The 12,268-nt window shown below is 37.2% G+C and overlaps 1 protein-coding gene across 1 annotated transcript in view; it reads right to left on the reverse strand.

Annotated features, from left to right (window-relative positions):
• Positions 1–1,115: 1,115 nt before the first annotated feature.
• LOC116511381 (ELKS/Rab6-interacting/CAST family member 1-like) overlaps positions 1,116–12,268 on the reverse strand; it is a 92,000-nt gene continuing 80,847 nt past the window's right edge. Inside the window, exon 7 of the mRNA XM_032221356.1 lies at positions 1,116–7,177. Within this exon, the coding sequence (XP_032077247.1) occupies positions 7,040–7,177 (138 nt within the window). The 3' untranslated portion in view covers positions 1,116–7,039. The remainder of the gene's footprint in view (positions 7,178–12,268) is intronic.

The raw sequence follows: 12,268 nt of genomic DNA on the forward strand, positions 1-12,268 counted from the left end.
ACAAATTGGCAGTCCAGTCTCTTTTTGAATGTCTCCAGTGATGAAGCCCCCACAACCTCTGAAGGCAAGCTGTTCCATTGGCTGATTATTCTCAGGGTCAGAAAATTTCTCCTTATTTCTAAGTTGATTCTCTCCTTGATCAGTTTCCATCCATTGTTCCTTGTGTGGCCTTCAGGTGCCTTGGAAAATAGCTTGACCCCTTCCTCTCTGTGGCAGCCCCTCAAATATTGGAACACTACTATCATGTCGCCTCTGGTCCTTCTCTTCACTAGACTGGCCATGACCAGTTCCTGTAACAGTTCTTCACATGTTTTAGTCTCCAGTCCCTTAATCAACCTGGTTACTCTTCTCTCTGAATTTTAGTTTCTAGAGTCTGAACATGTCTCTTGAAACCATGGCAATATCATTAGACTAACAAAGCTAATTTTGTTCTAGTACACAAAGTGAGGAGGCAATTGTCAGTGTCAGTTTATGTCATTAACAATGGGGAAAATGCCACAATCTTAGGCCCCATGGATTTTCTCTGGCCAGAGTTGTGTAGAAAAAAAACGACTTTCTTTCGGGCAAGTTCACAAAGTAAACAGATCTGTGACTGTTCACCAGAAGTGGAGAGGTGTCAGCAGCCATTGCTTTGTGTGGTGAAGAAAATGGACTGTGAGAACCAGAAGCATAGGGGACCATGTGTTGTAAAAACTATATTCATAGAGATGAGCACATCCTTTGTTGTGCTAAAAAGGCAAGCCAATTCCATCCAACAGATTTTTTTTAAAATAAGGATCAATGTGTCATCTATGGTTAAGCACTGGTATAATCAACATGCCTTAAGTACCAAAATGGAGGAATTCTGGTCCCCAACTCTTTCCCAAGGTGGTTCCCACCAGATCTACCCATCCTCTGTGTAATAACCACATCTGAGCTATTGTAAGAAGAAGCGTGACATCAGAAGACTTATCACTTTGAACACTTCACATCTTGGAACAGCAGACTTTAAAATTTACTATACAAAGGTATTTTTTATATATATATATATATATATATATAAAAGGACATAACATCTAATTTTTAAACAAGTTTATAATCTCCTCATGAACTTTGTTAATAAAAAAAGAAACAACTGAACAAAAATGTTTATATTATCAAGGCAAAGTTGAATATATAACACAATTTCTTTGCAATTCATTATCTTGTCAGTAACATGACTCCATCAATTAAACACATATTATGTTGAAGGCAGCATATGCAACTTGTATTACAGACATCTATTATCTCCCACTGCTAGTCCTTCCAAAAGGAACTCAAGGTATGTCAGATTATATATGCAAAAGTTGTCTCCTCCTCAATTATTAAAGTGCAACACATCACTTTCCAAGTAGACAAAAAAATAATAATATCCCATGTTTACTGTGCCCACCTGCAGTATATAAACACGGGGAAGCCATCCCACTAGTTTTCACCCCAATGACAGCCTATTATGCTGTCTTCGTGATAATTTGATAAAACAGAACTTAATGTTCTAAGTTCATCATGAACTTAAGTCTGATGAAATTAACCAACTATTTTGGCCTGGATGAATTAACAGCATGCATTTCTGGTTATAGGAGCATCTCATCCACTTGAACCAATGTGATCATATCCTTAAAATGATATGTAAGCTATCAGTAACATGACTGCTAATACAGGTAAGTCAAAGCTTATGAGCTGTTTGTATTTAAGGAGATGCCCACGACAAATTCCAGTTTATTTGCTGAATGCCTGAAAGATGCATTACTTCATCCTAAGCCAAAAACAGATGGGAAAAAAGTAAAGGTAATTATGAATTAAACTTGGCTCAAATCTTTTAAGATGCAGCATTAATAAGGATGTCCCAAGGGTGAAATTACAAACCATCTGCAATAAATTCAGCATTCTTATTCTGGCAGGAACACTTGATAGTAAATCAGATACATCTCTGCTGAAATGCTGGTTATTTCAAATGGAAAAAGGTGATAAGGTATTCTCCAAACTAACCAGGTTTAAACATTTGAAAGTACATTCATGTTTTTGTAAGATATGATTAGCAGCAATAATAAATCTAATTATGCTATGCATATTTATGTTAGCCAAACCCTGGAGCAGTAGTAGAAATCTTCTACCACAATGACAAGCCCTTTAAGATTATACTGTCAAAGAAACAATGGAACTCCTGGCAGAGGCATTGGAAATAGAACTTATGTCTAAAAACACAAAGTATGAATGCCAGCTTCCATACATCCCTCCAATTTAAATTTGCACAACTAAAAAAAACCCCTAGGAAACTTGAAAACAACAACAACTGCAGGACTAATTTATTTTTCTCGTGTAAAGGGACTCCATATATATTACCATAGTGATATAGTGAGGAAATCAAGGGTTAATGATGTTCCTATGAAGGCCACACTGGTCTGGTCTTCTTCAAGTCTGACAAAGGCAACTAAAAGGTAACTAAATCATCTCTTTCCTTAGACCAGAGTTTCCCAATCTTGCCAATTTTAAGGACTTTCCAGAATTCCCCAACCAGCTGTGCTAAAAAGGAACAAGATTGGGAACTGCCTAAGGTAACTGTAAAAGGAGGAGTTCACAACTTTGCTTAGTCATATTTGAATTCCTTTGGACAATACATTTAGTGTTTATATTTTTAAAGTACAACTTTTCAATTTCTACTCTACCTTTTTAAATTTTATTTTAAAATCAGACAATAGACACACGGTCAGTAACTGCCCCACCAGCCAGAGGATCACACAGACAGTAAAATTGACAAGCAGAGAACAAAACAGAAAAATATTTTTTTTTTTAAAAAAACCCAAAAAACACCAACCCTGAAAGATTTAAGAATACCAATGATGATAGGGTTACAGCACTCACCACACGCACTGGGGGGGGGGGGGAAAATCAGTATTCTTATGTTTACGCTTTTGACACGAAAAAGTTCGGAAATGCTTTTTATTCTTCTCGTTTAAAAAAAATGTCGACAAAACAGCCATTTTGTTCAGAAGGTAACAGCTTCCTTTATAAATGGAAAAAAAGTAAAAAATGTTTATTACAAAAACAGCACCGGTTGCACTGATAAAGACTGAGTGTTTGGCAAGAGAAGAGTTTGTCTTGGTAACTTTGGCAGCCCCCAACCAGCCACGACCCAATTTCTCTGCTCGGTCACCTTTCTCCAGAGGAGAATGATATGCAGCAATCTGCTTTCCCTTCTTTTGCTGACGTTAGCGCCTCTCGGATTCCAACAACTGCGACAAACTGTATTCTATTTCCATTGGATAAGGTCACTCCAGGATTCTATGCTATGGCAATCTACTCATTTGAGATTAGAAGTTTATTTTATGTTCAGATACAGAAATTTTCCTGACAGATTAGAATTGATAGATAAAACAGATGTATAATACTACTGATGAAGGTGGATGTGTATATATTTCTATCTTTAACCCACTCCCTCCATATTAAAAAATGGTATCTATTTTGCTGTACTCTTTGTTTCTTTAGCTATTGCAAGTCTTTGGGAGTTCCCAGATAGTCCTTGGCATTCCTACATAAAAACAAGGGCCAAAAATAGTTGTCGTAACAAATCATGAAAAAAGAAAGGTGTTTTACATTGACATGTCTGTTTTTTTTATAACTGCATAATTCTGAAGCTGAGGTTCTCTTTTCCTCTTTAAAAATGTTTGAAACCTGGTTTTGATGAAATTAGAGTGAAAACCTGGATCACTAAACAATCCAACGAGGCTGGCACAAGAAAGTACCTTAATCTTTCAAGAAGCTCTCTGTGTAGCATCTTTGGAGATCATGGAACATATTTCCTTAACAGAAAATCAGCTTTTCAGAGCTTAAAAGAAAAGGAAAACAATTCTCAAAACAGACAAGCCTGGTTACCCAATAAAATCTATATTCACGTTGCTAATCTAAATAAAATTCATGTAAAACTGAAGCAAGTAACAAGGCACATAAAAAAAAGAATGCTTTTGAGGAAAAACTTTTCTGGGTATATTTTCTGGACGCAAAAAGTTTGGTCTGACTTGTAGCAGACCATAAAGATATCAAAACTGAGAAAAGCTGCGACTGTTCCATGAAATATCAGATTACCAGACATGGGTCTGAGCATTTCATTTTGTCTTCCAATGCAGCCAATGTTGTGTAAATCTACAAGAGTGTTAACCATCTTCTACTTTATGGTCAAAAGGAAATAAGAATGCTCTTCCAGAATTACTTCTAACTTTACAATCTCCAGAACAGAGGTCGTATTCTGCCGTTTTGGGCGAACCGGTAGTGGTGGTGGCGGGAGGCTCCTCACCCGCCCAGATGTCATCAGGGACACTCTGCGCATGCGCAGAGGTACTGTGCACTCCCGGTTCCGAACCGGTAGCAAATATAGCATTTCATTCCTGCTCCAGAGAGGTCGGCATTGGAGTGTCCAGAATTCCCAGATGACATGACCAACTGGAATAAAGAATTCATGGCTAACACCTTGTGTTTAAGACCTACAGTTCCTCCAGATGTGAGGAAAGACAGGTCCTCTTTCCAAATGGCATCAAGATTACCTGCAATATTTTACTGCTGTTAGATCGTTGTTGGCAGATAACAACTTGTGTGTGCATTTTTCTCTCTCCCAAGTTTTTATTGAAGGCTTAGATCCATTCTTAAAATGTAAGAGGATCCACTGTAGAGGGAAAAGATTTTACACAAGAAGGAAAAGAAGAGGAATATGGGAGCTCCAGTCCAGATCTGTGGTAAGAATGACAAGGGTTCCACAGCTGCAATACTAATAAGAGTAATTTAACAAATTTCTCCCCCCACTTCCCCAGAATGTGGTGAATGGAATGCAAACAATAGCACCTATCACTGTTTCTTTGCAGTGGGACCTTTAAGAAATTCTCAGAATATTATATATATATATATATTGTAACAGATCCTGTTTTGCCTTAGTGTAGCCACATGTAGGGGAAGAGTTAAATGCTGAAGAAGCATTAACATAAACAGGGCAATAAGCACATGAGAATGTAGGAACAACCACAAACTATCTTCTCCATTTTTCAGAAAAAAATCCCCCTTCAAACAAAACAAAAGAAAACGAAACAAAAAGCTATCAAGGAGAATCTCAGCTAAGTTTACAAGCAGAAGTCATTTCAACCAGAGATAAGGAAATTCCAGAGCTTTTCCTACAGAGGATGGATTATTTTACAGCAGGGAACAAGGGCAGTTGAAGATCCAACCATATAACTCCATAGGATAAGCACTGGTGGCAAATGTTAGGCCTGAAGGCTGAGATGGTTTTATAGGCAGCATTAAATTCCTACAGGGAGTAATTAGGGATGGAGGAGGAAAACCTGAAAGGAAGCTTCCAAAGCAGCAGGTCCTACCAAAATATGCCTTTCAAGCAATAGGGCCAAAGATGTGGCTTTGATATGACACATGGGTGAATAGTTTGTGTAGTTGCTGTCTATATGCCTTCCGGTGAAAGCAATTGCCAACTTAAGATCACTCAGGTCTCTTCTCTTTTATGTCAAAAAGCATTAACTAGAGGCTCTAGTTGCCTTAAAGCTATCATTACAGATCTCTAAAACCATGGAGGTGCTAACTAAGAGCAATAGGAACCTTTCATTAGGAAACCCATAGGAAGAAAGACTGTTTATAATTCAAAACCAAGCTTATTTATGCCCCAATCCGTTTTCTGAGGCATCTACAAGACAACATGAACCTGAATTTGCCCAACTTTCAAAATTGATCGTGTGACCTGGCTTTCCAGATCTGAACATAGGCATGTCCTGGGTAGAGATGAGGCAGTGGGGGGAAAAGGGGACCTTAGGGATGAAGAATGAAATATATAACATCCAGAAAGAAAGAAAGACATCTTTAAGAGTAAGACTCTATCTCACTACAATATGTCTATATTGTAGACATTGCATTCTTTGTCAAAGAAGGAACATATTTATGCTCTAAAGCAGGGGTGTCAAACTCATGGCCTGCGGGCTGGATGCGTCACATGCTGGCCCCGCCTGGTTTAACGAAAGGGGACGGCCCAAGTTTGACACCCCTGCTCTAAAGGTTCCTCGTGACCCCGAAGCTTGAAATAAGGAAATTACTTTAATGAAGGTAGGAATATAGCAAAACCAAAGTTTGTTCCAGTGAATATTTCCAAGAATAAATTATGCATAGAACTAATAGCGCCCTTAGTCAAAATGTACTTTCATTATTAATATAATTCAAATGAATATTCAGATTCCTAATTAGGCTGTGAATTGCAATATGTTAACCTAAGACCACATAGAGAAGCTATTCTGTTCTCTCAATCACTGATGGAGGCTCTGGAACATGTGGATATGACGCAACTCCCGAAGAACCTAGAAAACAGATAAAATGAGAGAAGTGGGGAAAAAGGGGCACAGTTCAATCAAAAATGCAACAATAGTGTTATAGTAAAGTTGACTAAAATACCAAGAAAACGAGCTGAGAAACCAGCCACCAGGTTTCGTAGCTCATTGGGTAAACAAAAGTGAGGCTCACAATAAGCAGAACAATAAGGAAAACACGGGAACGTATCCCATAACAGAATGCATCACGAAGAATGGGGGATACTTCCCACCTCTCCATTAGGATCAATCCTCTTGTAGAGACATAAGCAGCAAATCTAGCTAAACGGATGTTGGCCAATTGTAAGACACTATTAGAGGACATCGAATTCCCCACAGGCCAAAGATTTTCATTACTTGGAAAGTAAAACAAAAGGCGAGTGCCTCGTCACACTTTCTAGTCTTGGCAATTTTCAGAGTGGACACAACCCAGAGCCAACGGGAAAGTAACTGTGCGGCAGATATTCCGACGGAGAAAGGCAGTAAGAAGATGAATGCAGGCATTATCGACTGGAGGAATTACCAGTTTGTGTTCATTTGTTTATAAAAAGGTGCACCAAGAGTGTTTCCTCCCCCTCCCCTTTTCGTATGCTTTATTATTCTCATGACTCCTTGTGAACTGGGAGGGCCTGACCCCATGGCAGGCTGCTGTGGAGAAGCAGCACTGGTTTCAGTCAGGATGATTCCTCAAGTGCATTGACAACTTGCTCCAGGATGTCTGGGCAGTGATCGGCTATCTGCTGGAGAATGGCATTCGCAAACTCTTGAAGTTCTGCGCTGTCCTTCTCGGCCTTTTCCAGCTCGTTGTGAAGCTGCAAGGAAAGAAAAGAAAAAGAAAACTTTCAGTCCCTGCAGACGGCTTCATTAAACGGCCAAATCAAGATTCAATTTTCCCTCTAAGAGTTGTTAAAAAAAAAGGCCTTTGCCATGTTATTTGCAGGCAATCGTATAATCTGAATATACCGTATTTTTCGGAGTATAAGACGCACCTTTTTCCCTCAAAAAAGAGGGTGAAAATCTGGGTGTGTCTTATACACTGAATATTGCATTTGTTGCCTCCCAAAGCCCTGCCCCCCTTCACAAAAATGGCCGTGCAGAGCCTGTAGAAGGCTTTCAGAGAGCTCCTGGGGGTTGGGGAGGGCAGAAATGAGTGAAAAACAGGCTGTTTTTTGCTCAATTGTGCCCCCCCAGCCCCTAGGAGTACTCTATAAGTCTCCTTAATGCTATGCATGCAATTTCTTTTGACAAAAAACGAGCCCATTTTTGTGAAAAACGGGCTGTATTTTGCTCGTTTTGGGGGGCCTCCAACCTCCAGGAGCACTCTCCAAGCCTCCTAAAGCCTATTCATGCCTTTTTGGGGGGAAAATGGGCCCATTTTGGAGAAAAATAAGCAATTTTTGGGAAGTTTGCAGAGTGCAAAAACCTTTTTTTTTTAATTTGCCTCTTCAAAACCTTAGTGTGTCTTATACTCCGGTGCGTCTTACACTCCGAAAAATACGGTATACTGAAATCGACTGCAGCGCCTTGATCCATTAGATACAGATAGTTTTTGATTTGCTACAGTTCGCCTAGTTCAACGTTGCAACGGCATTTTAAAAAAGTGACTTATGACTGTTTTTCATACTTACAACCGAAGCATTACCATCATCATGTGATCAAAATTCAGACACTTGCCAACTGACGTATATTTATGACGGTTGCAGTGTCCTGGGATCATGTGTTCACTCTTGTGACCTTCTGACAAGCAAAGTCAATGGGGAAGCCTGATTCACTTAACAACCATATTACTAACAGTAACTGCCATGATAACAACTGTGGCAAGAAAGGTTGTAAAATGTACTTAAAACAGTGTTAATAAATATGAACCAAATATAATTCTAAATGTATAATCTTATTATGGCATTCATAAATATTTTGTAGTAATACTATATTGAAAAACTGGCATAGTTAAAGTAAAGCCAAGCTACATGGAGGTACCACAGTATTTTATGCAAAGACATCTATGATTTTGACCAATTTTAAGTTATGGCTGATGAAAATATGGCATCGCCAGTGAAGGCTCTCAGTGAATCTGGAGCACCAGGAACTGGCAGAAAAAGCTGGTTATTTACACATTTTTTAGTTTGGATTCAAATCTAGATTTAGCACAAAAATAGACTTGGTCACTGAATTTTTGCAGCAAAATTAGATATAACTGATATTCCAGAATGGCTTTTAATGTAACAATTTATCACATTCACAGGACGACCAGACTCTAATGGACTCTAATGGCAAATTATAAATATATAACATTAATAAAAGGACAAAACAAGTGTGTGTGTGTGTGTGTGTGTGTGTGTATACATGTATATGTATGTGTGTGTATGTATGAATGTATGTGTGTGTGTGTGTGTGTGTGTGTGTGTGTGTGTAACTCTGTCCTGGACCTGTCTTGGAGATCCTGTAAAATTCTATGTCATCTTCCATCTTATTTAATATCTGTATGAAGCCATCAGGAAGGACTGTTTATAGGTTTGGATTTTAGAGTTAATTGTTACTGGGTCAGTGTTACTGGGTCAGCTCTAGGTCAGTGTTTTTCAACCACTGTGCCGTGGCACACTAGTGTGCCGTGACATAGTGTAAGGTGTGCCGTGGGAGAATTACTTTATATATAGTCAATATAGGCACAGAGTTAATTTTTTTTTAACATTTTCTAATGGTGGTGTGCCTCGTGATTTTTTTCATGAAAAAAGTGTGCCTTTGCACAAAAAAGGTTGAAAAACACTGCTCTAGGTTGATTTCTAAAGTCTTTGGCTGTCTCCAGATGGTAAAGGTATTAGAGAATGAAATTGAAATTGCTTTTTCTGGAAACCAGACTCCAGAGTTTGATAGGCCTGGTGTTGGTGGAACTGCACTTGTCCTATCCAAGACTAAGCTTGCTAAACCCAGCACTGAATACTGAGTAGTCATATAAATGGACGTGCTTTTAATCAACTTAAAACCCACCGATATTGACTATTTCTTGCTAATGGGAATAATTTACCCTGAATAGAAGAGATACAAAATTATAATGGGCTTTTAAGAACTATGAAAATTGCTAAAAACCTAGTTCATGGAAGACAACCAGTACAGGGAAAAAATAATAATACAAGCGAACGATGGGCTATCCAAATGATGTCGACTGGAGATATTTGGCTTCTGGGAACATGGTCTGAATTTTCTGGGTGGACTGCTGGCACAAGATGGGTTGCATGTCACAGGAACTGGTAAAAACGCTTTTGTGCAAACTTGATTTTGGCCAAGTTTGATTAAGAGGGCTTTGGACTCTTGCAGACACAGAGCCCTGACATATAGATTTCAGATAAATATGGACACATTGAGAAAGAAAGAGAGGTATTGTTTTAATGAGGCCTATTAATGAAAACGTTGTCCATGGGGTTGCAATGGATCAGACACAACTTCGTGACTAACAACAACAATTAATGAAAAAAAATAGAACCCTGGCTTATTACATTCACAGCCTTCACTGTTGATACTTTAATGTTCAACATAAGAAAGTAAACAAAATGGAACTGATCTGCTGATATAGAAAGCAAATATGATTTAAAAGGTGTGACCGAGTACTGATTTGGAATAATAGATTCCTATGTCTTTATCTGTTACACATTTGTATAGGGATTATAATATGATTATCTATATGCTTAAATGTTCTGCTTTATGTTACTGGCTAACAGATGTTTTGATTTATTCAAGTAACTGAAGAATACAGTTATCTCGACGCCAGGAAGAAGTATTATTTCATGAATTCTGAGGTAGTAGCAGCTGACATTACTTGAGAAAGGGTGGGTTTTAATAAGGAACCAACTATGGATATACATTGGGGAATAAACCTTTCTGGCTACAAAATGCTTTATTTGTAAGAAAAGTGAAAATAGACATGTATCTGAAATTTACTCTATGTAAGAGATCGTGTTTCAAGTTCTGTGTTCTTCAGATACTCTTTTTTTTCTAATATTATACATCTGTATGTTCTTATTATTTATACTGTCAGGATTTGGACATAGCATTGTGGATTTTTTCAGGTGGGGGGAGGGGTGAGTTAAAAGAATTAAAATAGAATACCAGAGAAATTTACATTTGTAGCAAAAGACTACTCATGTATTCTTTGTCAAAAGTTGGGAAAAAATAATATTTTTCCAGGTAAATATATTTTAGATTTTTTTCCCCTGATGAACAGGGTAAACTTTTGCCCTTTTCTTTCCATTTTTATTATTGTTATGATTATTAATTTTAAAATTATATAACTTTTCTAATACCAATATCTGGGTTTTTTCTATTAGTTTGGGAGTAATAGCTACAAAGCATAAAAACCTCCTTACACTAAAGTATACAAAAGGAATTCTGATAAGGTGATGTTTATGCTGACTAACTGATCATAGCAACTCCTGTAAATATCAGATTGACAATTTTAACTGGGGGGGGGGGGACGGGACGGACTAAGTCAAGAATGATACAGAAGCTCAAGTTTGAGGCTCAAGATGGTGGAAGATTTGTTTCACAAAGAAAAGGATTTAAATTCAGTTACTAAACAGAGTCATGCTAAAGCACGAAGAGAAAGATATTTGAGATACAAACAGTTAATAATAGAAAATCCAGCAGCATTAGGTATATAATATGGTAAAAGAAAGATTCAATATAATTACGTGCTTGGAAGTCACAAAAGTTTTTTCTAAACTTTTATAAAAAAAAGTTTTTTTTAATATAAACTGGTTATATATGTATACTCAAATATGCATGATAGAGAAACAAGCAGTTCTTTAGTTTAATGTATCGGTTAAAGCGCTGGACTAGAAAATGGAAGACAGTCACAGAAAGAGAGTTGGGTGACTTTGGGTTATTCCTTCTCTTTCAGTCTAACTCATCCCAGAGGATTGTTGTCCTGGGGAAAATAGGACTATTACAAAGCTTCTGATAGGACTTGATATCTTGCATGCATTTATGTATTTATTAGATTTCTATTCCACCTTTATTTTGTACAGGATATAATATAATGTTTTCTTGAGCTGTACAAATAAAGGTTGGATAGAAATCAAATGAATACATAAATGCATGTAAGAATACCCTGAAAAGATATCAAGTCCTATCAGAAGCTTTGTTGCAATAAGTAAAAGAAACAAGAATCTGGGGTGAAATAGACTTTCCACATCATTAGTTATCTAGCAGTTATAAGGAGAATGAAGAAATATAACTGAAACAGAAAGCTTGTATCAGCACAATAAATGTGCACATGTATTTTTAGGATCCATATCCATTCTTCAAGACCCAAACAAGTGGTTTACTCTTGCAAAATTGTTTTAGCCATACAATATTTTTTTCAACGAAAGACTCCAGATTTAATACTTATCTGTCAACCTCTTGATATATATTGTGTTTTATTCTGTTTTGAGTTCATGACATTTTGCTGAAGTTTCACTTAGATATTTTTACCAAAAAAAAAAAAAAAAACCCTTGAAAGCAAAGCTTTTCATATGCAGAATAAGAAAAACATTATCTAGAATAAAAATAGGAATAATGATTTGTTGTAATTTTCAGTCTGACTTACAAGGATATTTCAGATTTATAAAGAGAATATTTTTTTTTTTGCTGAAATACAGCAGTAGCATATTTCTAGATCACCTACAAATCCCTTTTATATAGATCCAATACAAACACACTGAAGATTCTATTCCAGGTTAATTCAAGGGCAGATTTGCTCATTTATATTTTCAGCACCAGAAATGTTTGGAACCCATTTTATAAAAGGGTATACTTTAGCCTTGTTTGGATATAATGATTAATAGCTCAGTAATATACAAACAAGTCTCAGGCTTTTAAGCTATCTTACTCTCCATAAACTGGGGTGAATAGTAATTAGGGCGGGCCTG

This window comes from Thamnophis elegans, chromosome 7 (genome assembly GCF_009769535.1).
Source record: "Thamnophis elegans isolate rThaEle1 chromosome 7, rThaEle1.pri, whole genome shotgun sequence".
Classification (NCBI taxonomy): domain Eukaryota; kingdom Metazoa; phylum Chordata; class Lepidosauria; order Squamata; family Colubridae; genus Thamnophis; species Thamnophis elegans.